Raw genomic sequence first — 27,143 nt, forward strand, 5'->3', positions numbered from 1 at the left:
GCCAGTGTTATGTAAAACAGACAAGTCTGAGTCTTTTGGGTAAACAACCAGGGTAAATCCTCAAGGGAAACTCACTATTCATGTGTGACATACATACATACAGAGGAAACTGCATGACTGAGCATAAGGACAAATAATGTGTATCTCAATAGTATTAATAAGTGGCCTCCTTTCTGTGTGTCCTTTTCTACACTATGTTGAAGAACTGGGCAGGTGAGAACAAATGTATGAGTTCTCAGATCAGTAGACCAGATAAGGAAAGGAGACCAGAGGAGGAAGCCAAGAACTTTGACGAACAAAATAATCAAATAAAATGTCAGCAAAAAAAAGAAGCGTTCTGTGCCTTTAAGATTGCGACCTGCCGTAAACGGTAATGTAGTAAATCAATAACACGTGTAAAAAAAAAGATTTTATGAAGCTAGCGACACGAAGATGGGGATTTTGGTGTCAACTTATCTATGATACCAGTATTTATTCAAACTAATACGATGTTGGTCCTTGCAGTTGAAGATACACTGTCAGAATTTTTATAATTTGAGTAGTTTAAAGGATTCAAAGGAAAAGTAGGTAACGTTAACAGTTTCAGGACAGTGATGCTTTGTTAGCTAACTAGGGAGATAACATGTTTCTTGGTGAATTTGTTATACGTTACTAGCTACATTGTTTCATTACACTGTAACAATGGAATTGAATATGATAAAGTAGCTGGTAAATGTACCTGTGCGATAGTACTTTAACATATTGCAGACTTACTGTCATACCACCCTGTCTGAAAGGTAATTGTTCTGTGATTTCATAGCTACTGTATATTGTTTCTTGTTTTTCCTCGGACCAGAATCATGTTCGTGGCAGTGGAGATGGTTGACACTGTCAGAATCCCCCCATGGAATTTCCAGCGGCAGTTCAATGAAGCCATAGCCGAAGAACTCAACAAGAAATTGGCCAATAAGGTGAGAGGATGCAGTACCAAAGATACTGTAACCTACTCCCCTATTCATCAGTGGACAGGGGTTCTGTATATTGTCAGCTGAGTTAATCTTTTATTGTTTGCTTTGTTTAGCCTAACACAATTGTGACATTGTAGTCTTGTTAACTTATCTGCTTTATTTATGTTTGGCTGTTCTTTACCTGCATCTCTACAGGTGGTTTACCAGGTTGGCCTCTGTATCTGTTTGTATGACATCACAAAACTGGAGGATTCCTACATATTCCCAGGTGATGGAGCTTCCCACACCAAAGGTAAGGAAATTACAATTTGCGACAGATTTTCATGTGAATATTTAAAAATCAGCATAAAAATATTATGCACATTTTCCCAGCAGAGGTGGGTTTCCATCAAACGGACTTGTTGCAGATAAAAAGCTGTGCGATGACAGTGCACATAAAAAGCCCTTTGTGCTTACATTTCTTTGTACCGAATAAAAAAAATGGAAGTTTGATGTTTCCATTGCATTTTCAACCCGACCGATGGTTTTGTTACAAACTGTTACAATTAATAGCAAACGTGCTCAATCTGGTTTTGGCGCATGCTCTCTAGACAACAGTTCACTTATAAAGTTGACAGAGTAGGTTATATGATGAGATGTGGATAAAGCCAAACACGGATCATGTCACTAGCAATCAAATAATACCCTCAATATTTATTGGACATTTGCAAGCTTACAGTGTACTTAAAGGGCCAGTACAGCCATTTGTATCGTAATATCAAATCATTTCACCAGGCAGGCCAAAAATCCATCCCACCAAAACAGGCTGAAATTTCAGGTTGTCTTTTCAAACGGCGCTTACAATAACAGGGCATTATAATTATTTTCAATTTCAGCATTATTCCAACCTTATAGTATGTAAATATATATATAAAACACAGGGAAATTGCAGTTTTGACTGCACTGGGCCTTTAACCACCATTTATTTAATCTGCCTATTAACTACATGCTCTTCCATGGCATGGTGGTAGTAGGCTACAACGTAACATATCATTGCGTGACTCCAAGTTAACCTTGACAAGATGGTTAATATATCAATAGTTGCAGCGTTTCGACCATGATTATTGCATAATCTTTCACAGGCAAAAAAATTATCCACCCATGTTCTAGTGTATTTTGTGTTGACATTTTGCCCTCAAATGTGCTGTTTCTATCAGGCCTGCTGTGAGTTAATTTTTTTTATGTGTAATTCATCTGCATGAAATGGTTGGATGGAAACCTGCTTAATGTCGCTGATAGGCCTCCATGTTTCATATGAATATTGATTTGCAGGTAACAAGTGAATACATTATTTTAGGATTGAGCCCACAAATGTATTCACTTGTTACATGCAAATCAATATTCATGCAATAATTGTGATCAAAACACAGCAAAATAATTCAAATTAAATTAAAACGGCACTGGTCCAATAAACGTTTATTTTCAAACGCTCCGCATGGAATTATTACGTTGTCTTATCTAAGGTAGAAAAAAATACAGGTTAGGACAGACTACGTAATAATTCCATGTGGAGCGTTTCGAAAATAATCACATTCATTGGACCAGTGCCGTTTTTATTTTATTTGAATTATTTTGCTGTCTTTTTTATTTTACCTTTTTTATTTAACTAGGTAAGTCAGTTAAGAAAATTCTTATTTACAATGACTGCCTTGGAACAGTGTGTTAACTGCCTTGTTCAGGGGCAGAATGACAGATTTTTACCTTGTCAGCTCAGGGATTCGATCTAGCAACATAATCGGTTACTAGCTAGGTGTCAGAAGCAGCAGGTTCATCATCCTTTCTCCCCTGCCTCTGGAATGGTTGAAGTCTGGGAGAATGTTGGACTACCTAACTAACATTCTTGATCCTGCTCGTTTGATCCTGATCTTATTCCAAATGCTCACACGGACGTTTTCCAATTCAGTCTAACAAATAATAGCTTATTACCAAAGCGGTATTGTAAACGCATTGTGGCCGATGTGTGTGATTGTTTGCAGACTTTTTTTCCCCCAGCTTTGACCGTGCTACTGACTATAGTGGTGGCGCTCGAGCTTGCGCATGCACATTTAGTTCACACAACATTCTAGAATAGAATTTTGTTATTTGACACGTCAAATTAAAAGCTTAATTGACGTGTATCTTTTTTGACACGTAAAGACCCAAAAGGCATTCCATATGTTATAGAAGTAGCTCCACCTTGCCCTCTGATAGGTTAGGTGGAACTTTCACCACATTGCACCATATTACTATCAGATCTACACAAGTGCCTGGAGGTCACGGCCTAGGAGATGTTTCTGGGCAGGGACATTCTCTTAGGACTGACTGTCCATTTTGATGTGAACTTATCTTTTCCCTACTCTGTTAGTCCACTTCAGGTATGTTGTGTTCCACCCTTTCTTGGATGAGATTCTTGTTGGAAAGATCAAACACTGCAGTCAAGAAGGAGTACATGGTGAGAGAAACACCTCATCTTTCCCGCCACCTTCCAGTTTTCTCCCCACCCATCTGAATGTTAAGTCCTAGTAGCCTATATGTCCATAACGCATATACAGTTGAAGTCGGAAGTTTACATACACCTTATCGAAATACATTTAAACTGTTTTTCACAATTCCTGACATTTAATCCTAGTGAAAATTCCCTGTCTAAGGTCAATTAGATTCACCACTTTATTATAAGAATGTGAAATGTCAGAATAATAGTAGTGTGATTTATTTCAGCTTTTATTTCTTTCATCACATTCCCAGTGGGTCAGAAGTTTACGTACACTCAATTAGTATTTGGTAGCATTGCCTTTAAATTGTTTAACTTGGGTCAAACGTTTCAGGTAGCCTTCAACAAGCTTCTCACAATAAGAATGTTGTCCCATTCCTCCTGACAGAGCTGGTGTAACTAAGTCAGGTTTGTAGGCCTCCTTGCTCGCACACGCTTTTTCAGTTCTGCCCACTAATGTTCTATAGGATTGAGGTAAGGGCTTTGTGATGGCCAGTCCAATACCTTGACATTGTTGTCCTTAAGCCATTTTGCCACAACTTTGGAAGAATGCTTGGGGTTATTGTCTGTTTGGAAGACCCATTTGCGACCAAGCTTTAACTTCCTGGTTGATGTCTTGAGATGTTGCTTCAATATATCCACATACTTTTCTGTCCTCATGATGCCATCTATTTTGTGAAGTGCACCAGTCCCTCCTGCAGCAAGCACCCCCACAACACGATGCTGCTACCCCTGTGCTTCACGGTTGGGATGGTGTTCTTCGGCTTGCAAGCCTCCCCCTTTTCCCTCCAAACATAAGGATGGTCATTATGGCCAAACAGTTCTATTTTTGTTTCATCAGACCAGAGGACATTTCTCCAAAACGTACAGTCTTTGTCCCCATGTGCAGTTTCAAACCATAGCCTGGCATTTATATGGTGGTTTTGGAGCAGTGGCTTCTTCCTTGCTGAGTGGCCTTTTAGGTTATGTCGATATAGGACTCGTTTTACTGTGGCTATAGAATATTTTGTACCTGTTTCCTCCAGCATTTTCTCAAGGTCCTTTGCTGTTGTTCTGGGATTGATTTGCACTTTTCGCACCAAAGTACGTTCATCTCTAGGAGACAGAACGCGTCTCCTTCCTGAGCGGTATGACAGCTGCATGTTCCCAAGGGGTTTATACTTGCATACTATTGTTTGAACAGATGAATGTGGTACCTTCAGGTGTTTGAAATTTGCTCCCAAGGCTGAACCAGACTTGTGGAGGTATACAATTATTTTTCTGGGGTCTTGGCTGATTTCTTTTGATTTTCCCATGATGTCAAGTGAAGAGGCACTGAGTTTGAAGGTAGGCCTCCAATAAGGCTAATTGACATAATTTGAGTCAATCAGAAGCTTCTAAAGCCATGACATAATTTTCTTGAATTTTCCAAGCTGTTTAATGGCACAGTCAACTTAGTGTATGTAAATTTCTGTCCCACTGGAATTGTGATACAGTGAAATAATCTGTCTGTAAACAATTGTTGGAAAAATTATTGTCATGCACAAAGTAGATTTCCTAACCCACTTTCCAAAACTATAGTTTGTTCTAAATACATTTGTGGAGTGGTTGAAAAACAAGTTTTAATGACTCCAACCTAAGTGTTTGTTAACTTCCGACTTCAACTGTACCTATGTCTATTCTTGACTAATAGGCCTCATCGTGTCAAAATAAGAACACTTGAACATGCTGTGATTTGCTGATACACTAATTTGGGTCAGATGCTTTTTATACACCGCCGTCACAGCCCCAGAGGAGTCTGTACACACTGCAGTGTGATTTCTACTGACCCTGTCTCTCTCAATGCATAAAGTGGATCAACAGGGAGAATGTCTCCAGTATGAAGTATAACATTGATGTGGCAGTCTGTCTGTATAGATTTGTTCACAATGCCATATTTTGTTTCACAGTCAGCCTAGGATTCTTTGATGACATCGTCATTCCCCCAGAGTCCCTACAGCAGCCTGCAAAATTGTATCCTGCCCAGTGATGTGTTTTTGTGTATTTCTTACCAATGTGCACATTTGACAATGTGTTGCTTAAAGCTGAGTTGATGGCTCTGAAATACAATCATGTAAATGTTAATTCAACTCCTCATGTTTATAGCTATCTGATAGACATTTTAGTTTACCTGTAAAAGCTGGTGAAAATAAAGCAATCCAGCAAGCACTCCTTGACTGCTGCCTCAGCGACGAAGCGGAGCAGGTGTGGGTGTGGGAGTATGAGACGGACGAAGGGGCCCATGACCTCTACATGGACCAAGGTGAGGACATCCGCTTCCGGATCACAGATGAAGTCTTCTTGGACACGTCGCCCACAGGCCCTTCTGCCGCAGCAACCAACACCCCTGCAGCTCCAGGAGCAGAGGAGGGTGGCCAGAAGAAAGAGGCCCCTTACACACTGCTAGTAAGAAGGCGCTCACTGATATAGCACAGACTTATTTTTACTATTGTTGTGAATTTAATAATTTCAGTATCCATATACAGTATATGTGACTGAGTTAAATGGTACTGGTAAGCTCACTCAAAACGTCCAGTCAAATCAAATCAAATTTATTTATATAGCCCTTCGTACATCAGCTGATATCTCAAAGTGCTGTACAGAAACCCAGCCTAAAACCCCAAACAGCAAGCAATGCCGGTGTAGAAGCACGGTGGCTAGGAAAAACTCCCTAGAAAGGCCAATACCTAGGAAGAAACCTAGAGAGGAACCAGGCTATGTGGGGTGGCCAGTCCTCTTCTGGCTGTGCCGGGTGGAGATTATAACAGAACATGGCCAAGATGTTCAAATGTTCATAAATGACCAGCATGGTCGAATAATAATAAGGCAGAACAGTTGAAACTGGAGCAGCAGCACAGTCAGGTGGGAGTTGAAACTGGAGCAGCAGCATGGCCAGGTGGACTGGGGACAGCAAGGAGTCATCATGTCAGGTAGTCCTGGGGCATGGTACTAGGGCTCAGGTCAGTTGAAACTGGAACAGCAGCATGGCCAGGTGGACTGGGGACAGCAAGGAGTCATCATGTCAGGTAGTCCTGGGGCATGGTCCTAGGGCTCAGGTCCTCCGAGAGAGAGAAAGAAAGAGAGAAGGAGAGAATTAGAGAACGCACACTTAGATTCACACAGGACACCGAATAGGACAGGAGAAGTACTCCAGATATAACAAACTGACCTCAGCCCCCCGACACATAAACTACTGCAGCATAAATACTGGAGGATGAGACAGGAGGGGTCAGGAGACACTGTGGCCCCATCCGAGGACACCCCCGGACAGGGCCAAACAGGAAGGATATAACCCCACCCACTTTGCCAAAGCACAGCCCCCACACCACTAGTGGGATATCTTCAACCACCAACTTACCATCCTGAGACAAGGCTGAGTATAGCCCACAAAGATCTCCGCCACGGCACAACCCAAGGGGGGGGGCGCCAACCCAGACAGGATGACCACAACAGTGAATCAACCCACTCAGGTGACGCACCCCCTCCAGGGACGGCATGAGAGAGCCCCAGCAAGCCAGTGACTCAGCCCCTGTAATAGGGTTAGAGGCAGAGAATCCCAGTGGAAAGACGGGAACCGGCCAGGCAGAGACAGCAAGGGCGGTTCGTTGCTCCAGAGCCTTTCCGTTCACCTTCCCACTCCTGGGCCAGACTACACTCAATCATATGACCCACTGAAGAGATGAGTCTTCAGTAAAGACTTAAAGGTTGAGACCGAGTTTGCGTCTCTGACATGGGTAGGCAGACCGTTCCATAAAAATGGAGCTCTATAGGAGAAAGCCCTGCCTCCAGCTGTTTGCTTAGAAATTCTAGGGACAATTAGGAGGCCTGCGTCTTGTGACCGTAGCGTACGTGTAGGTATGTACGGCAGGACCAAATCAGAGAGATAGGTAGGAGCAAGCCCATTTAATGCTTTGTAGGTTAGCAGTAAAACCTTGAAATCAGCCCTTGCTTTGACAGGAAGCCAGTGTAGAGAGGCTAGCACTGGAGTAATATGATCAAATTTTTTGGTTCTAGTCAGGATTCTAGCAGCCGTATTTAGCACTAACTGAAGTTTATTTAGTGCTTTATCCGGGTAGCCGGAAAATAGAGCATTGCAGTAGTCTAACCTAGAAGTGACAAAAGCATGGATTAATTTTTCTGCATCATTTTTGGACAGAAAGTTTCAGATTTTTGCAATGTTACGTAGATGGAAAAAAGCTGTCCTCGAAATGGTCTTGATATGTTCTTCAAAAGAGAGATCAGGGTCCAGAGTAACACCGAGGTCCTTCACAGTTTTATTTGAGACGACTGTACAACCATTAAGATTAATTGTCAGATTCAACAGAAGATCTCTTTGTTTCTTGGGACCTAGAACAAGCATCTCTGTTTTGTCCGAGTTTAATAGTAGAAAGTTTGCAGCCATCCACTTCCTTATGTCTGAAACACATGCTTCTAGCGAGGGCAATTTTGGGGCTTCACCATGTTTCATTGAAATGTACAGCTGTGTGTCATCCGCATAGCAGTGAAAGTTTACATTATGTTTTCGAATAACATCCCCAAGAGGTAAAATATATAGTGAAAACAATAGTGGTCCTAAAACGGAACCTTGAGGAACACCGAAATTTACAGTTGATTTGTCAGAGGACAAACCATTCACAGAGACAAACTGATATCTTTCCGACAGATAAGATCTAAACCAGGCCAGAACATGTCCGTGTAGACCAATTTGGGTTTCCAATCTCTCCAAAAGAATGTGGTGATCGATGGTATCAAAAGCAGCACTAAGGTCTAGGAGCACGAGGACAGACGCAGAGCCTCGGTCCGATGCCATTAAAATGTCATTTACCACCTTCACAAGTGCCGTCTGTGCTATGATAGGGTCTAAAACCAGACTGAAGCATTTCGTATACATTGTTTGTCTTCAGGAAGGCAGTGAGTTGCTGCGCAACAGCCTTCTCTAAAATTTTTGAGAGGAATGGAAGATTCGATATAGGCCGATAGTTTTTTATATTTTCTGGGTCAAGGTTTGGCTTTTTCAAGAGAGGCTTTATTACTGCCACTTTTAGTGAGTTTGGTACACATCCAGTGGATAGAGAGCCGTTTATTATGTTCAACATAGGAGGGCCAAGCACAGGAAGCAGCTCTTTCAGTAGTTTAGTTGGAATAGGGTCCAGTATGCAGCTTGAAGGTTTAGAGGCCATGATTATTTTCATCATTGTGTCCAGTGTGCAATTATTGGATGTTTGATCAGGAGTATAATTCACTGGATGAATTCTCCTGATGACCTGGATGGAATTATGTGATCTTTCCTTAACCCATAGGAAGACCCACCCAGTTGACTACTTCAACATTTTTACAGTCCTCAATGACGCTGCCCATGCTAAAACAAGCTTTGGGGCACTGGAGCTGTCTATCTAAGTCTATGGTGATGGTGCTGCCGAATTGGTACCTTTTGGGTAGTGCAACTGGTTAGTACTTTGTCAATCAGGGCGGTCACTTGTGCGTGTGACGCAAAGGACCACTTGTTCGAGAAGTCAAAAGTGTTAGCAGCACAGTGATGTCCGTCACATAGGTGTACTTTTGGTTTACATCATACATCCTTATTACAAATTACTAATTACTTTTTCAATACTATAAGTCCGTTTTTTTTCTTCTAATAATGGCCTTAATTAATTCCACCCCTTCCCTCCCTTTCTTGTGTATCAGGGTACCATTAGCGAGCCAGGCTTGGGCCTGCTGTCCTGGTGGAACAGCTAGCGAAAGGAGAGACCATTACAGTAGAGAAAACAGGGGAGACTGCTGTCAAGTATTCATCCCAGCTGCTGGACATACACCTTCTTTTTGGACTCTTCTCAGTCACTCCTCCCAGGTTGTGACTTTAACACTGGAGAAACATGCCTCTGTTAAGTGTCCTCAAGGCTAATAGACAAAGAACTGTGGGCTCAAGTAGAGGAGCCAGGATTCCCATAATAGGAACTGCCCTATCTGCCTTCATAATGGCAGACCCAAGGACAAGGGACCAGTAGCAAGGATTTCTAATAGAGCACACAGGCCGGGGACGTGGAGAACTGTCTCACTTGCAAAGCTGTAGATCCACTTCCCCCTGTATATTGTAAATACTACCACCATAACTGTTAGCAGTTACACCCGGTGCACATGACTGTAAGAAAGACTGATTAAAGGTCCCCAATTGGCCTATTTAGTGTCACCATGTAAGTCTGAGTGTTCAGTTGAACAAATAATGGAGTGAGTGTGCCTAAATATACAGTTGTGTGTTGTCTTTGTGACCAGTATAATGTTTCCTCAGTGATCATTTTTGTTTGCATGATTTTGAGTTGGGTTATTTAAGCAATAAGGCCCAAGGACGTGATGGTATATGGCTAGTATACCACGACTAAGGGTTGTTCTTAGGCACAACGCATCGCAGAGTGCCTGGACACAGCCCTTAGCCGTGGTATATTGGCCATATATCACAAACCCCTGAGGTTTCTTATTGCTGTTATAAACTGGTTACCAACAGTAATTAGAGCAATACAAATACATGTTTTGTCATACCTGTGGTATGTTCTGATAGACCACTGCTTTCAGCCAATCAGCATTCGGGGCTTGAACCACCCAGTTTATAATTGTGTATAGGACATGTATTCCAAAAATATCATTACAAAAGTACAGTCCTTAGGAAATGCTGTCATGAACCCACAAGCACTACACCTCACTGTAATTTGTTTATTTTAGTGGGTGTGGAGTTGGTCCTCTGAAGCGCCTAACAACATTTTTGATAAACCATAGAAGCCAGTGTCTTCCAAGCCAAATGAATGTATCATATTCTGATCTTGATTTTGGTTATTTTTTACTTAAACCATTACATGAAGGAATACACCAGTATGGTTTACAATACGAATACCTAAATGTTTAATGTAATAACTGATTTGACACGTATGAGCATAGCAGTCTTGTTATGCCTACAAATGTTTCGGCAAACAAGCATCACGCCCATTCTCTCAACTACGGTGTGATCTCAGCCAGCGGCAGCTGCGCAGCCTCAACAACACACTGCAGATCAGGGTATTCCGCGACTACGCGTATTTACTGGAGTTATTTATTTAATTGATGTTATATAATAGTAACTGACAAGGCACACACCCGTCCTCTACCGACAAAACGGACTCTAGCAATGCAGTAAGTAGGCCCATGTTTTTTTTAAATATATAATTGTACAAATATTCAAGAATGGGTATGCCTGCTATTGTTTGGATTGTAGAAAATCTGTGTCGCCTATTCATTAAACGTGTGACCGCCTTTTTGACCAAAGTATAGGCTAAAGGAAATGTATGATAATGACAACTGTTGGGTATAGAATACCTTTGACGAGGCTGCTCATCCTCTCATCCCTATACCGTCTCTGTTTGCGCGCTCGGACTTTTCGAATGTTCTGGAAATGAGGAAAAAGTCGGATGATATGCGTGTTTATTACAGAATAATTTGGCAATGCAAACTGGTCATTCACTTAGCCCGAAATGCACGCCTCTGCAACATGACGAATCATACAATGTTATCAATGTCTCACGTAGAGGGATTTTTCTTGCGATATTTAGACACGTTGAGCCGAGTCAACTGACTATTTCAGATATTTAATTCTGATGTAGCCCAGAGAAAGTATCCAGAGAGATAGACTTCACTGTTTCTCTTTTTCATTTTTACTTTATAAAAACGGATTCCTCTCGTTCTTTAAACAGTCATTTTTCATTCGCGTGAAAGGATAATCTACTTTTCTAATTTGACCATTTTGGTGTTACAATGTAGCAGCCCTAATGTTTTGGTTTTGTCGTCATTATCCAACGCTTTCCAGTATTGCATGCTGACGTCAGAAACACACGGCTAGGGTTTTGCCAGCAGCTCTGTCGAAAGCGTGCGAGCTGTCAAGAGAACTCTGATTTACTGTAACCTTGATGATGCAGGCAGAGCAAAGAATGTAACAATCTTAAACCATGCAAAGCCATCTTGGCCTTAGAGTGTGTGCTGTGGCCTGTCTTATTGTGTGCACATGCCATCAATATGCTCCACCATGTCTTGGCACACAATGGCTGCTTTATTTATTTATTTTATTTAACCATTTATTTAACTGCTTTTGTTGCAGCTATTCCTAAAGCTGTGCTTTTCTTGAGCTTGAAGGACTTGATACATAATGTAAAGAACAGTCATATATCTAAGTTGAGCCTATTATTGTTTGTGGGCAGACTTGGGAATGGTTTGCAGTTTAAATGTATGGGATTTGAAAGTAAAAATAGTCTGTAATGAATTGAAAGGCGGCCAGTGTCATTTTTGGTAAAACATTGCCACTAGGCTGATACTCTTAACCAGGGTGTTCGACTAAATGGCTTCATAAGTGTCCAGTAATGTAAATCCAAACATCCCTCTTAATATGAAGCTGTTATGAATGATACATAATGTTCTCTGCGGTAGGGATGAACTTAATGAAATCTGTCTTTGTTTCAGTTGTTCCTTCTGGTTCCACTTTTGCCTTTTACTTTGGTTTGTTTTCTTCTCTTTCTTTCTTCACAGCAGGCACCTTAAGAAACTTGCTGAAACAAACTGACCTGTGTACTCAATAGCAAGATATATTAAAGCAGCGACAGTGAGCAGACAAACACATAACTGGAGTGTCAGCATCAGGCCAGGTGGTGAAGAACCAGTAGAGTGGTAAGAAGAGCGACCTGGCCTGTGACTCATCCATGGCAGACCCCAGCCTGACGTCCCCCTCAGAGGCTCCTCTGCGCTCCCCCCGGGCTGCACCCCTTTCCCTCTCCTTCCCCTTTTTGAGGGAGGGCAGCCGTGTGTGGGAAAGAGGAGTGCCACCACTACCCCGGTCACTGCCCAGCCCACTTCCCACCAAACGCAACCGCACCTATTCAGCGTAAGCATCTAAATATGCTGCTCATGAATGCGTTTCTGTATTATAATTGGTTTGATAGTGCATGTTTATTATCCTTCACTTTTATGACGTTTATATATACATTCCTTAACTTCTTAGAGAATAACTTATTTCCACAAGCAGTAGCAGAAGGGATATGGTGTGTTGATGTTTTGTTGAGAGTGGACATGATGCTCTCTCCCCTGTCTCTCATCAGCACGGTGCGGGCCACCTCAGGGCCAGCGTTTAAGGGCGTGTGCAAGAGCTTCTGCAGGTCACAAGGTCATGGCTTCATCCATCCCTCCAATGGCGGAGATGACATCTTTGTTCACATCTCGGAGTAAGTGGCCTTCATCACTACAACAGCCTTCTTTAGCTTGGCAAATTGCTAAAATGAACAGAATGCCCTGTTTTTTTTATATTCTGTTCACAGCTTTCTATCTCAGAGCAGCAATGTAACATCAGTGTTCAGTGTCAGATAAAATGTGTCAAGGTTCAGAGCAGGAACTGACTGCATATTCATATTGTGCAGTAAATGAACATCTAAATCATTAATTCAATCTATTTCAGTATCGAGGGCGAGTATGTCCCAGTAGAAGGAGATGAGGTCACATACAAAGTCTCCCGGATCCCACCCAAAAACCTGAAGATCCAGGCCGTGGAGGTGAAGATTGTTCATCTGAACCCAGGGACGAAGCATGAGACCTGGTCTGGCCAGATCATCAGCCAGCTAGACGAGAGCTAGGCTTCAGCGCTGGCCTGTTTATCTACAGGGAGGGCTAGGGTGGGAGGTGGAGGGGTCTGGCTAGGGCAGGCAGGGACGGCCAACTGGTGCTGGAGAGTCTGTCTAAATCAGGTGTGCTAGAGCTGGGCTGAAACAAAACTCTAGATACACTGACTGGCTCCTCAGGACACAAGTTGGCCATCCGTGAACTAGGATGTGGTTGGTACAGACTGGATTGATAAGTCATAAAAGCAAGTAAGGGAGGAGAATATGTTCAACCTGAAGGTACTGAAAATGGGTGGTGGAGGAAATAGAATGAGAAATCCGACACCATTTTGAGGAGAAGCATTACTATTGGTATGAAATCAAAATGAGGTTGGAGAGAAAATAACTGACAAAGGTTTAGAGGTACAGAATTGGAAACGTCTGATTGAGAGAGCAATCGAGAAGGGAGGGAGAGATGATGTCATGGGAGACAAAAAAAAGCTTTGAAGAATGATTTCTATTTGACTGTGAATGGAAAAGCCACTATTAATATGTTCGAGGTACACAACCATCTTTGTATTTATATATATTTATTTAATCATTTTGTTTAGATTTTTTTTGTATCCGTTAGTTTTGAGGTATCTGGATTTAAGTTTTGGGTAGTCAAACAAATGCACTTAAACTTGAACTTCCATTCTGAAATACTGCCGAACCGACTACAACTCCTATTAGGCTTTATCATGTGGCAATATGTAGTCCTGTTTGCAAATTGTAACTCACCATGATGGTATGAGAAAATTACTGCAAGGTTTTTGAAACTATTTGAAACTTTTCTATTGTCTGAGAGACACTGTAACACACTGTCAATGGAATTGAAATACATTTTAATGTTTTTTTAAATGTTTTTTTTTTCATTTGATTGTTACTCAACCATTATTCATATGTCGTTTAGCATTTTTCCATATTTAGGAAATTTCTATGCATATTTATATCCTTCATTCTTACTGTTTTGGGTTGTTTTATTTCATATTTTAGTTTTAGTTCAAATGCTAGGTTTTCCATTGGTCACAGTTCAGAGCATTTTCTGTTACACAAGCCACTGTGGCTATAGTTTACCCTCATTTCTATGTGAGCCTTGAAAGAGCACTAATAACATTTTATGATTCACAATTATGATGGCTTATCTTTTTTTAGTATTTGTCTTTGGAGATAAGGGTGTACACATAGTCTGACATTAGAATGCCAGGCCTATGCCTTAGTTATCATTTCCATCTGTTGTACAAAAAAATAACAAGTCACACTTGGCACAATGATGTAAAATAATTTATTACAATGAACATAGTTCAAATTAATACAGTACTCAACAACCACATGATGATTTCACAATTAGTGTATGTCGATCAAACTGTACAAGTGAATCCACTGGACCTTTGTCATTCAGGAAGGTCTAATGGCCTTTGGCAGAAGGGTGAAGACATCTAGATTATTATATTTGTAGCAGACGGCATTAACCTTTTAATAAAATTTGATTTGATACAACTAAAGGATGTGTACCTGTGAATACTGGGTAGGTAATGGTAAGGCTGTATAAGCCATCTGTGAGATCCATTTCTTATAGTGGTGCAGACTGAAGTAGCAGGAATAATTTATATGTAATTGCATAGATGAGGTAAGACTTCTCCCTACAGTACCTAAACACTTAGAAAAAAAGGTACTATCTAGATCCTAAAAGGGTTTTTCGGCTGTCCCCATTGAATAACCCTTTTTGGTTCCAGGTTGAACCCTTTCCAAAGAGGGTTCTACATCGAACCCAAAAGAGTTCTAGCTGGAATAAAAAATGGTTCAACCTGGAACCGAAATGGGTTCTCCTATGAGAATAGCTGAAGAACCATTTTGTGTAGAACATCTACACCCCCCTTGTCTGATATGTTATTGTTATCTATCTACCAATCACTGCCCTTTATTTCTGAAGCTTTCAGAAAAGCCCTGGGAGGACAGAGCAAGAGGTGGTCATAAAAAAATATACCTAAATATATAATATCAACCCCCATTATTTCACACAGAGTGAGTCCATATAAATTATTATGTGATTTGTTAAGCCACATTTGACTTCTGAACTAATTTAGGCTTGCTAAACAAAGGGGGTGAATACTTAAGGAACAATTATATTTGAGTTATAATTTGTTTTTACATTTGTAAAAATCTTGACAAACAATTACAATTAAATCTATTTCAATCTGACTTTGTAACACAACAAAATGTGAAACAAATTCAAGGGGGTGCAGATTTTCTATAGGCGATTAATCTGAAAGTGGACTGGCACAGAGCAAAACAACTCTCTCTCTCTCCTGTTTTGCTCCATTTTGTTCAAAGACAACACTAGTCACTTCCTACATTTACAAAGAAAACAAATGATCCAAAACCCAGTTAGTCAGATAACTGTATCAATATTAGTGCAAAACATAAGTGGGTATTTACATTATATACTCAAAATGTATAGAATTCTTCACATGATATTCACAAAAGAGGATTGTCTTACAGGAGGGCTTATTAGACATTATGGTTAATTTGATGTTACATACAAATACAGGGACACACTACAAAAACCATTGGGTTGATAGATGTTAAATAGTCAGATATTACATTAAAACCTTAGAGAAACACTTAGTCATGATAAAAAAACTGAAAATATTAGTAAACTTCCTCACATTGTTTGAGCTACCATCCCTTTAAAAAAGCAGAGCTTTCCACATCTCATAGTACTTTCCATGGGAGTCCAGCCAATGTGAATAACTGATGATCCCTTTATATGTCCAGTGCTAGTTAGAATAATATTATACAACGACAATGCATTGATTACTTAACAAATCTGTAGTGGTTTACCTCCCATCTCCACCTCTTCTCCTTCAGGTGCTCTTAGTACCTGCCCTGAACAGCAGGGGGAGCCCAGGGGAAGCTGACTGTGAGAGTGCCTGCTGCATGATTTATCACGACTCATTGGCGGGAGCTTTGAAGAAAATCTCTCGACAGTGCCTGGCTGTGTCCTCTGGTGAGTATACTGTGAAACCAATGGTCCGCGGGTCGTTGAAGATCTCATAGTCGTTTCCCCCCTGAACAGAGAGGAATGTAGATACGGCTTTAGAATCTGCTTGTTCACAAATAGGTTTGCACCGACTGCCCTTTTCACCATTGTCGACCTCTTTCCTTGTTTCCTCACTCACTCTTTATCTCTCTCTATGTCTCAGTAAAATAAGTAAAATAAACACATAACCATCACAAAGCTCATGCAACATTGTTTCAGGCAGGGGTCAACTCCACTTAGATTGACAACAACAATGATCTCTGAACTTTAACCTTTAACATTCAAGCCACATCACAATCCTACTCTCATTGCTATCTTTAGACTCAGAGCATTCCCCACCACTGACACGTCCACAAGGTCCTCCCCTTCACTTACAGACGACGTCTCGTTGCCAAAGAAGTAGATAGAGTCCAGGCCCTCCCCCTCCAGCACGTCCAGACAGAGCCTCTTGTCCCAGCCTTCAGGGAACACGTCAAAACTGATGAGACCACCTGAATAGAGAGGCACACGAGAGGGAATAATTCAGTCAAATTCAATTGATACATTACAATTTGACATCATGTTACTGAACAGAATATTAGTCCCCCCCATAAAATAAACCCTGTCATGTTTTAGTGATGATTATTAACGCACTACAACCAGCTCTCTCATGCCATGTCAGGGATATTGGTTTTGGTTGGTCAATGCACTGATTAGTGAGGATGCCCAATGCATGTAAAATAGGTGTGATATTTTCCCCATTACAGGAACAGCAGCTTTAAGATATTTTTTAATCTGCAACTTCAACCGGTTAATGCTGCACATTTCTCTGCAACAGACTTGGAGCCCAACACATTCTCCCCTCGAAAAGCATGAAGGTTATTAAAAGCCCCAATCACTGTGCTCAGTTCAGCAGAACAGACTTATTTATGCCCTGTGCATCGACTGTGTGATGATGGCTTTGACATACAGTCTGTGTCCACGGAGGACAGTCTTATTATTGGGGCGGCAGGGTAGCCTAGTGGTTAGAGCATTGGACTAGTAACCGAAAGGTTGCAAGTTCATATCCCCGAGCTGACAAGGTCGGTCGTTCTGCCCCTGAACAGGCAGTTAACCCACTGTTCCTAGGCCGTCATTGAACATAAGAATCTGTTCTTAACTGACTTGCCTAGTAAAATAAAAATACATTTTTAAAAATTATTCACTACTTGGCTGACCTCCATGAGGTCCCTAACAGTATGTGACAGCCATCCCCATTGTGGAACTGAGGTGGACTCAGTTCCACAAACACAGCCTGTGGCTGACTCCTTTCTTTTAAATCGCTCTTTCCTTTTCATTCTACAACCAGAGCAGTTAGTCTTTAAATTCTGCTACATATTCAGGTCAACGAGCCGTGAATGTGCACGAAAAGCCCTCAGCAAAGTTTAAATTCTGCTTCTTGCAGAGTGTTTAAAGTGGCAATCAGCAGTTGAAGCGATAACAAAGCGCCCTCCTCACCACTGTTTCAGTAGAAGGTGTGGCTGGAGACTGGGACTGGGACTGGGACTGGAGAAATGTAAGCACTCTCAAATTCAAAGGCAGAGCTATGAATGCAAGGACTGACCTTCCATGTTATCAAAAGTATAACTTTAACCATGTTTTCAGGCTATACAGTGTTTGTTTACATTTACTTTGTTTACATACTTTGGAGTAAAACTAGCTTATATTTTGTTTTCTGATTGGGTACGACATTTGAACTAAGATCATATGGCATTTATAAGTTATATCCTTCAAGAATCAATGGTTACATATCATTAATTTATTAGTCCAGAAATGGATTTAGCAACTGCTGCTTGACCCTAAGGGAAAGCTCTCAAATGCAACAGCTAGGGAGGTTTCAGCCAATCGGAGGGTGTATTGGCCACAAATGCCCACATCCTCAGCCCATCCCCCACACAGTTCCTTCCCCGCCCCTGACCATGCACCATAAAGGTGAAAGAAAACAGAGCCAGGACAAAGGTGCCTGTATTTGAAGTGACGCTGCAATGTCGCCTTTTGAGCTGAGTGACACGGGCAAAAATCTATGGCGTAAGAACAGACAGTGCTGCATAGGCATAAACAGCATTGCATATGTGAAATGCGAACAAACCAAGGCAGGGTAGACGTGCAGATACAGACTGCAATGAGCAAACACATAAATCTTATCCACTAGCCTTCTCATTGGCTCGTTTTATCAGGCTCTGCGGCTGCAGTACAAACAGCCCTCCAACTGGTTCTGCTGCCAGTGCTATTAGCATCAGCTTCCACATCAGCAACCAGAAGGATTCCCAGTTAATATCAGCAATCAGAGGGATTCCCAGGGCAGTCACTCAGTTAGGGTGCAGTAAGGCCGTTAGGATGAAGTAAGGATGAATGTGTGTGTTTGTAACTACTGCTGCTACTGGCCCAAGGCTTTAACAGAGTGTCTTATGAAGACAACAGCCTTATCTCCAGCTGTTTGAGCAGCTGTCTGTATTGTGTACAGTTTCACAGGCCATTAAGTAAGCCCCACACCTCGTTACAGTCAGCAAACACCTAGTCTGACTAACCAGAGAAAAACATCTCTGAACCTCAGAGAGTGGAGCAGGGGAGAGTAATGTTTAATGAAGTTGGGCACAATGTGTCCAGGAAATTGACTACGCATGGCAGATCGTCTTTGTGAACTGGCAGATAGGAAACAACAGCAAGGAAAACACAGCAAAGGAGCAAGTATATTCAAGTCATAACAGGGTTCTATCAAATGTAGATATCACACCATGCACAGATGACATACAAAAGAATACTGAAATACAAGACTAGAGGTGCTAATAGTTACACTGATATTAATTCCCAGCTCACATCCTGTGCCAGTTGGCTTACCTCTAGTAAATCTTAGACCCTTCCCAGCAAACTCCTCCTGCAGGGCCGCAACAAACTTCTCCCGGATTTTCTCTCTCTGTGAAGAGGTTAAGGAAAGGGGTCAGGCTTCAGGCCACTAAGGGATAAGCCTCTCCACATCACCCATCAGACCACTAGACCCTCCATAATGTGTGGCTGTGAAACATCAATGTCTGTTCAGCCATCTTGAAAGCTCAGCATTGTTTTGACTTGTTTACTCTCTTCCTCTTTTAATAGGAGCCAACATAACAGTATAAGAGAAAATCATGCCTGCTTGCACTGTGCAGTGATTTGAGGTTATAAGAGGTTGAAAGCATGACTCAATCAATAACACGTGCTTTGTTTGTTTACTATTCATTTTAAAAAGTTGAGATGTTTAGGTGTTTTCCTTAGAAGATAATGACTGCTGTTTGGATCATTATTTAGGCACTCTTATACTGTGTAATACCTTGTCAATTTCAGAGAATTCGATTCGCTCCTCAAGTGTGCAGCTCCGGCCAATGGGGGAGATGTTCAGCATTCCGTTGCGGAATTCGATAAAGGTGCCCCTGAGGGCAGAATAAGGCATTAATCTGTAAGAAGAGAATTTAGTCTGGCTTTGTTGCCAACCATCATACAAAAATTCTAGAGATTCTAGCATTAAAGTCAGAATTGGACTTAAGGAAATAAGTATTTCCACCCAGATACAGATCAATCCTTCTGTCTTAGTCTCTCCCTTAGGAATGCTGACAGAGCCACCATTAGAAGTTAATGAGAAACCCCACGCTTGCTCTGGAAATGTACATGAGAACTATGCACATTTCTCCCGAACAATATGGGAGAAATCGGACTCTTGCGCTTACATGTCAAGACTGTTCTCTTGGTACTTAACCATGTCTCTGGACTTCACACTTCTCCTGAAATATGTGGCGTTTAAAGACTCTGGTGAATATGGATTCTCGTTCAACTGCTGTCTGTAACTCCAAATGTTGTAACACTCGATCTAGACTTGCCATTATCTTGCTGCTTCTTTCGTCTGGAAATGTCCAGTCTAATCCAGGTCCTGACATTCTTACCCCTGTCGAATTAAGTAGTCAGAGTGGCCTGAAGTTTTTGCATATAAATGTAAGAAGTCTTCTGCCGAAGCTTGATTTTGTGAATATATGGATAAAAACTGCCGACCCGGATGTATTTATGCTTTCTGAAACCTGGCTTAAAAAATCTATTACAGACAAAAATATTGGCATAAATGGTTACATTGTTTTTCGTACAGATCGTAAATCTAAGGGTGGTGGTGTTGCTGTAAATGTAAAAGACAAGTTCTCGGTGGTCGTTCTGACTTCGGTTACTAAACCTAAGCAATTTGAATATTTGTCTTTGAACCTAAACCTTGGCTCATCTTTAAATATTGTTGTATCTTGCTGTTATAGACCTCCATCTGCTACTGTGGGCTCTCTGGATTGTATTTTCAAATTGTTATCACAGAGTTTGTCCTGATGGGTGATCTGAATCAGGACTGGCTAACATCTAGCTCTGATCAATTTAAAATTCTGTGCAATACCTACAATCTCACTCAGATTGTCAACAGTGTAACGAGGTTGAATATAAAATATCCTCTGAAATCCTCTTTGATTGATTTGATCTTAACCGATACTCCTCATCGTTTTAATGCTTCTGATATTTTTGCAAATGACATAAGTGATCACTGTGCTATTGCCTGTGTGAGAGATGGTCAAATTCCTAAGAAATCTTCACGTGTTATTACGAAAAGAAACTGGAAGCGGTTTGACATTCAAGTTTTTTTTACATGATATATCTAGCATTGAATGGAATAGAATGGAATTCATCCCTGATGTTGAACTAGCCTTTTCTTACTTCCACAACGCATTCCAGGATGTATGCAATAGGCATGCCCCTTTACAAAAATTCAGGATTAAGGGCAGAACCCTTGGTTTACTAAGGAATTTACAAAAATCATAAGGGAACTAAATGCTTTGTGGGCTAAAGCAAGAGGGACTGGTTTGGCAGATGATTGGATGGTTTTTAAACATCTTCGAAATATGGGTGTGGCTATGATTTGTAAATTGAAAGCAGACCACTACCTGAAATCTACTTCACAAAATGTAAATAATCCATCCAAATGTTGGAGTGCAGAAAAGATACACAGCTTCCTAAACAATTGTTGGTCGACACACAGATTGTAACTCAGAGAACCTCCATTCTGAAAGCCTTGAACCATCATTTTTTAGATGCAGGCAGTTTATTTCTAAAGGTCAAAGGTATAATTGAGCCCTCTATAAATTTACCTGACACCCCTGTGCACTCCTTCACCAGGTTCTCCTTTTCATCCTTCTCTGTTTCAGAAGTGTGTAAAGCCCTGAAAGAAATTGATTTAAAAAATCCCCTGGCCCTGATGAACTAGACCCCCGCCTCTTACACCTAGCCGCAGACATCATTGCTCCCCCTTAACATGTATTTTAACCTTACGCTTGATGTTAAGGAAATCCCCAAGTTATGGAAATCTGCTTTTGTACTGCCTCTCCTGAAAGGTGGAGATCCCTCGCTACTTGACAACTATCGACCCAAATCAAAAGGTACTGTCAAAGGTACTGGAGTCCTTAGTTAGTTGGCAGCTAAAGACCTACTTCCAAGAAAACAACATCTTAAATGGAATGCAATCAGGTTTTAGGTCTGGCCACAGCACTGTTTCAGCAACATTGAATGTTTTAAATGACATCCACTGTGCACTTGATTAGAAGTTACATTGTGTGTCTGTTTTTATTAATTTGTCGAAGGCTTTTGACACCGTGGACCATGCTGTGTTAGTGCAAAGTTTTAAATGTTGTGGAATTACTGGTCAAGCTCTAGATTGGTTTATAAATTACCTATCAAATCGTACACAATGTGTAATGGCGGATGGTTGTAAATCTGAGTCCATAGGGGTGTGTGTGCTCAGGTGTTCCGCAAGGTTCTATTTTTGGCCCACCGTTGTTCATTTTATATATAAATCTTATTGAAACAGCAGATGTTCATTTTTATGCAGATGATACTGTTCTTTATTCAAGTGGTAGTAGTTTGTCTTTAGCTTTTGAAAATGCCCAAAGAGCATGTAACATCATACAACAGAATCTGTATGATTTAAAGCTGATTCTAAATTTGGGTAAAACAAAATGCATGGTATTTTCAAATGCCAGGCATGTTACAAATCATATCATTGCTACATTGGCTAGACATACTATAGAGCAAGTTAAAGTGTACAAATATTTGGGTGTGTGGGTTGATGATAAGCTGAGCTTCATTGTGCATGTAGAGAACTTGATAAGGAAGCTCAAGCTGAAAATAGGATTTTATTACCGGCATAAGGCTTGTTTTTCTTTTGAGGCCAGGAAGGAGCTGGTACGATGTATATTACTGTCGGTTTTAGATTTTAGTGATGTTATATATATATATATATATATTAGGCCTCAGCCACTACCCTGAGAGCACTTGATTCAGTGTATCATGCAGCACTTAGGTTCATTACAAATCAGAAACGTCTAACACATCATTGGGATCTCTACAGCGCTGTTGGCTGGTCGTCATTGACCTTGCATAGGCTTAAACACTGGTATACACTGATTTATAAGGCCATATTGGGTAAAATGCCATTTTATCTCTGTTCTTTTTTAGTCAGGTCAGTAAATAAATATAAATTACAGTCCCATTCTGATTTGCTTCTAACAGTACCAAAAATTAGAACAGGTCATGGTAGAAATAGTTTTAGTTACTTAGCACCGTTGTCCTGGAATTCTTTCCTGAACATTTTAAAATGTGATGATCTAGTTTCGTTGGTGGAGTTTAAACACTTGATCGATGTATATATCATAGAAGAGTGTAATTGTTTGTAGGCCAGCTGTTTTTAGTCAAGATGTTTGTGTTTTTAATGTAATATGTCATTGTTGTACTGTATGTGTGTTTATAGTTTTGTTTAATGTTGTGTTAGTGTATGTACATAGTTTTGTCTGAAACGTTGTTCCCCCTGCTGCTATTGGACCAGGTCTTTCTTGGAAAAGAGATATAAATAATAATAATAAAAAATTCCTTTCTCCAATGCCTACAGCTGTGATAGACAGGTTGTAGTGGCCATGGGGCCTCTGAATAACTAGAATGGAAAAGGAGCTGAAAGGAAAAGGAGCTGGAAGTAGGTCAGAGGGAGGGAGTCTCACCTTTTCTTGGGCAGCTTGATCAGCCCCATGTAGCTGAGACAGAAGTTAATGAGGTCCTGTAGTAGTTCCTCTCCTATCTGGTTCTGGATGGCCTGTAAGACAAGAGGACATAGTTCAAATATTTGAACTGTCTATTATTAACACAGTGCAGTTCTCTTAAAGGCCCGATCATAACTTTCCCTTCCAATCTTAGCGGAGTACAGTTTACAAGAAAAAAGGTTGTCCCTGCATGTTGTTTACATGGAATCAGGTTTCAATAGCTTGTTAGTAAGCCAAAATATATTTTACTCCTTCCCTCACCTCAGTCACACCCACCTGTTTGGAAAGGAGCTTCCCGTCTTTGTACTGCACCGTGCCATTCTCAGCAAACACATAGTCAAACTTCTGTATCACTATAAGAGAAAAAGAGGGCAAATTAGGTAAAAGTGTGTTACTGTGAGAACATTCATAGTAAATAGATAACACAAGCTACCAGCACATAGCCTAAAAAAAATCCTCCCCCAACTGGAACACAGGCATGTTGTACCTGGTGCAGCGGGATTATTGGTCATTGCAGATTACCACCTATGTAACACTACCTGGAACAGTCCAGTTTAATCTCTGTCCTGTCCATTCACTGTACACATATCTCACATGGCTAGAGTATCAAAGTACTGAGCATCTCAATCAGTCTTGCATAATGCAGTCTGGGGATGATAAGGATAGAGAACTGTTGATGCAAAAAATGCACTGAAAACAAAACCTTGAATGCACTAGTAGCATTAGTAGCACTCCCACTTATAATTACTCTATCGTTCATTGCTTTACTTTTGTTGCTGCTCTGAGTGATAACTGTCAGTTGTCAGTGTATTGGTGGCCAGTCTCCACTGCTGTGTGTAAACTCCACCACAGGGTCAGTGTGTCAAGGTAACACAGGTACATGAGCAAACATGTAACTCCACCTGGGTCCATGTGCGACCCGGAGCAGAGACATCAGTTATGATGTAGCTGCTTTCGTCTATGTCTGTTATTTATGGACTGATGTCAAATGAGAGTGGGCTGCCAACGTGAAAACACCTAAACTGTCTCTCTGGTGAATTTTCCTGAAATAATTTAATTCCCATGAAAGCGACATCCTTTTGGGGTTTGCAAAGCCCTGTGAGAGAAAGGCAATAATGTGGGTTTGAGGGTGAATATGTGACACTGAAATGAGACCAAAGTGAGTATGAGGAGCGCTCACCTTCATCTCCCTCACCCAGCTGCTCTGCGATCTTTGAGTAGTCTGATCCACCCACTATGCCGATCTTCACTTTCCTGCGCAGAGACTGGAAAAACTCATCCAGCGTAGGGTCAATTTTCTGCAGGATGTAAGCACACATGAATGATGTGTACACACAACAAGTGCACACACACACACACACACAGTCTGTACCTGTTTGTGTTGTCTATCATTGAAAACACCGTTTTAGGGACTCATTATATAAACTGTGACAAGACAGGCATTTACAGTCCTGAAAACTGCTTTTGTTGTCTGACCACAAAGCAGGAGAATGCTTTTGTTTGTGAGGTTAGGTAGCATAGACAGAGTGAGATTGGCATCTGTCTCTGAAGGAGGAGCAACTTTGATAGTGGTCTATTGATCCTCTGCAGACATAATCCTATTAAACCAGCTTTCCATCTTGCCAGAGAGACTTGGGCAGATGGATCAGGCAGGGACCTCTTCATGTTCACATGAGGAAACTGCATTACATAATATAAGGGCAGTGGGTTTATTCTGCACACTGATGTCTCTGTGACCGACCAACGGCTGCTGAACTGGGCACTGCCTATACGACGGTCATTGAACATTTCTGTACATCACCGGTCCAGACACTGAGACAAGAATACAGATAGCAACAAAGACATCATCTTGTGATGATGGGCAGAGATAAGAGGGATAATCAACATTTTTATCCTCCTGTTTAATTTAATTATTTGAAGACATGGAGAACTGCCTATTTTCACACATGCCAATTGCAAAGACATTCCTTGGATGCAGCGTTGTGCAACTGAGTTAACCATTTATCAACATATGAATGAGTAATTTTTGTTATTAAACTACTGAAATCATTATGAAAAGCACTAGAGAGCCGTTTCACTGATTATTAATTGATTATCTTGCATTTCAAGTCTGAGGGTCAAAAGAGGCTAAGGACATAACTAATAGGCTACCCCCATTATGAATGTCAACATCCTTGATCAAAGTAGTCCGAGTTTTTAGGGTAGGACCTTCATGAGACTCTTTACCCCATGTTCCCATTTAAGTTGTTTACTACAGTTATCTCTCTGTTAAAGTTCCAATGCAGCTCTTGTTATCTCAAAATCTGGGTAAAATGTTGTTCTCAAAATCTGGGTAAAATGTTGTTCTCAAAATCTGGGTAAAATGTTGTTCTCAAAATCTGGGTAAAATGTTGTTAAAATTAAGTACCTTAATTGTCAAAAAGAAACAAAAAATAGCTTCAGAGCAAAGAGCAATTTCTCAAACAAGAAATGAGCTAGGACTGTTTGAGAGTGGTCTGAGTGGGGAGGTCTGAGTGGGGAGGGGGAAACGAAAAATTGTGCTGTTATTGGCAGAAAGGTTTGGAAGTCTCTTTCTCATTGGTCTATTAACTAATTTCCTGCCTTGTGATATCACCAGGCATGCCAAAACTCCATCCCACCAAAACAGGTTGAAATTCAAACAGCTGTCTTTTCAAACAGCTCTTACACTAAAAGGGCATTATTATAATTTTCACAGTATTATTCCAACCTAATAGTGTGGCAATATATATATATATATATAAAACACTGTGCTTTTAAGAATTGGCGCGAACAGCTGCAAGGTAATTGATACTTCATATGGACGGACTTGAAACTTTCAGGAAACAGCAGTTATAGGGTAATTTGAATAAGCATTAGCAGTGGTCTAGGGTTGACCATCACCAGGATGCTATATGAAACTTGACATCATACGTGTTGTGCAAGTAGGCAACAGTAGCCTACAGTCGTGTTCTCGTACGGACGGGGGACATAACGTTCTTCCAAATTAATTATATCTCTGCTCCATGGGGCGCGCGCTACTTTTAGTGAAATACAAACTTCAGATGCAAACGAAGACATTTCAGTTTCATTCAAAAGAGTTGGCGGACGACTGCATTTGTAGGCTACAACCACGGGATTAAATAATATATGAAAGCAAGAACTTGGAAAGACAGAAAATGATGCTGTTTGCCTACATTATCAGGAAGTATATCGACAGAAAATAGTAAATCATTACATAGCGTGCAGGAACATTCCAGACCTTGCAGCAGATAAGACATTGACATTATGGCAACAGTTTTGCGCTATCAAGATGGCACGGCAATTGGCAAAGCGCCGTATAATTCTTTAAAAATAGAAAGCCATGACAAGTTCGACAGCAACATTAGAAGAAAGAAAATGTCAAACACAATACAATGGGATAATGAAATTTTTTATTTAGCCTACCTCTCTCGGTGGGGTAAGAGTGCCGTCCACGTCAAATAAACACAGAATAGTCCTTTTTGAAGAACCGTTTGATTCATCCATTTCTTATTTTTCAATGATAGTGTTACGAATGTGTAAGTAATGATAATGTTACTAATATGTAAGAAATATTCTGGGTAAGAGTGACGATTTTCTGATCTAGCCTCTTATGCAAAACAAAGACTACTGTATAGGCTACAATACAGTACACTGTAAAATGTATTGCCTACCACTAGTTGGATTAATAATTTATGCCACGCGGTCTAGTAGATAACGACAAACCATATCCAATAGTTATTGAACTGTAGCTTATCTTCAGACTGAAGAATAGTTCTGCCACCGTTTTCGATCGAATTCAGAGAATCATCACATGCAGCTCGACACGTCTCAGGTTTATTTTGCAACAGTGTCTCGACTCTCGTAAACTAC

The 27,143-nt window shown here is 40.9% G+C and overlaps 3 protein-coding genes across 6 annotated transcripts; 2 read left to right on the top strand and 1 right to left on the bottom strand.

Annotated features, from left to right (window-relative positions):
• The first annotated feature begins 370 nt into the window (after positions 1-370).
• LOC109884381 (DNA-directed RNA polymerase III subunit RPC8) lies at positions 371-10,942 on the top strand. Of its 2 annotated transcripts, XM_031827572.1 has the most exons (7): positions 371-563; positions 836-950; positions 1,143-1,239; positions 3,331-3,417; positions 5,385-5,448; positions 5,664-5,880; positions 9,160-10,942. In XM_031827572.1, the coding sequence occupies exons 2-7, from the start codon at positions 840-842 to the stop codon at positions 9,208-9,210; spliced, it is 627 nt and encodes a 208-aa protein (XP_031683432.1). In that variant the 5' UTR covers positions 371-563; positions 836-839; the 3' UTR covers positions 9,211-10,942. The 2 variants fall into 2 exon arrangements, with proteins under 2 accessions (XP_031683432.1, XP_031683433.1); XM_031827573.1 differs by lacking the exons at positions 371-563; positions 3,331-3,417 and having other exon boundaries at positions 837-950; positions 9,160-9,716.
• LOC109884374 (cold shock domain-containing protein C2-like) lies at positions 10,448-14,612 on the top strand. Of its 2 annotated transcripts, none has more exons than XM_020476337.2 (4): positions 10,448-10,632; positions 12,016-12,367; positions 12,582-12,704; positions 12,935-14,612. In XM_020476337.2, the coding sequence occupies exons 2-4, from the start codon at positions 12,186-12,188 to the stop codon at positions 13,107-13,109; spliced, it is 480 nt and encodes a 159-aa protein (XP_020331926.1). In that variant the 5' UTR covers positions 10,448-10,632; positions 12,016-12,185; the 3' UTR covers positions 13,110-14,612. The 2 variants fall into 2 exon arrangements, with proteins under 2 accessions (XP_020331926.1, XP_020331928.1); XM_020476339.2 differs by having other exon boundaries at positions 10,457-10,632; positions 12,019-12,367.
• On the bottom strand, positions 14,379-27,143 carry LOC109884373 (phosphomannomutase 1). 2 transcript variants are annotated; one of them, XM_020476336.2, is made up of 8 exons: positions 26,697-27,143; positions 24,433-24,550; positions 23,529-23,605; positions 23,214-23,305; positions 19,478-19,577; positions 19,012-19,087; positions 16,531-16,646; positions 14,379-16,183 (listed from the first exon to the last, which is right to left on the bottom strand). In XM_020476336.2, the coding sequence occupies exons 1-8, from the start codon at positions 26,775-26,777 to the stop codon at positions 16,061-16,063; spliced, it is 783 nt and encodes a 260-aa protein (XP_020331925.2). In that variant the 5' UTR covers positions 26,778-27,143; the 3' UTR covers positions 14,379-16,060. The 2 variants fall into 2 exon arrangements, with proteins under 2 accessions (XP_020331925.2, XP_020331924.2); XM_020476335.2 differs by having other exon boundaries at positions 23,514-23,605; positions 26,697-27,123.

The sequence above is a fragment of the Oncorhynchus kisutch genome, linkage group LG6 (genome assembly GCF_002021735.2).
Source record: "Oncorhynchus kisutch isolate 150728-3 linkage group LG6, Okis_V2, whole genome shotgun sequence".
Taxonomy (NCBI): Eukaryota; Metazoa; Chordata; class Actinopteri; order Salmoniformes; family Salmonidae; genus Oncorhynchus; species Oncorhynchus kisutch.

What these genes read in the sequence shown, in the direction of transcription:
- LOC109884381 (XM_031827572.1), top strand. Translation starts at nt 840, where the DNA reads ATGTTCGTGGCAGTGGAGATGGTTGACACTGTCAGAATCCCCCCATGG. An exon ending in ACAAGAAATTGGCCAATAAG is followed by an intron (nt 951 to 1,142) that starts GTGAGAGGATGC and finishes GCATCTCTACAG; the next exon opens with GTGGTTTACCAGGTTGGCCT. An exon ending in TGGAGCTTCCCACACCAAAG is followed by an intron (nt 1,240 to 3,330) that starts GTAAGGAAATTA and finishes CTACTCTGTTAG; the next exon opens with TCCACTTCAGGTATGTTGTG.
- LOC109884373 (XM_020476335.2), bottom strand. Translation starts at nt 26,777, where the DNA reads ATGGATGAATCAAACGGTTCTTCAAAAAGGACTATTCTGTGTTTATTT. An exon ending in GCTGGGTGAGGGAGATGAAG is followed by an intron (nt 23,606 to 24,432) that starts GTGAGCGCTCCT and finishes TTTCTCTTATAG; the next exon opens with TGATACAGAAGTTTGACTAT. An exon ending in TTGGCAACGAGACGTCGTCT is followed by an intron (nt 16,184 to 16,530) that starts GTAAGTGAAGGG and finishes CTCTCTGTTCAG; the next exon opens with GGGGGAAACGACTATGAGAT.
- LOC109884374 (XM_020476337.2), top strand. Translation starts at nt 12,186, where the DNA reads ATGGCAGACCCCAGCCTGACGTCCCCCTCAGAGGCTCCTCTGCGCTCC. An exon ending in CGCAACCGCACCTATTCAGC is followed by an intron (nt 12,368 to 12,581) that starts GTAAGCATCTAA and finishes GTCTCTCATCAG; the next exon opens with CACGGTGCGGGCCACCTCAG. An exon ending in ATCTTTGTTCACATCTCGGA is followed by an intron (nt 12,705 to 12,934) that starts GTAAGTGGCCTT and finishes AATCTATTTCAG; the next exon opens with TATCGAGGGCGAGTATGTCC.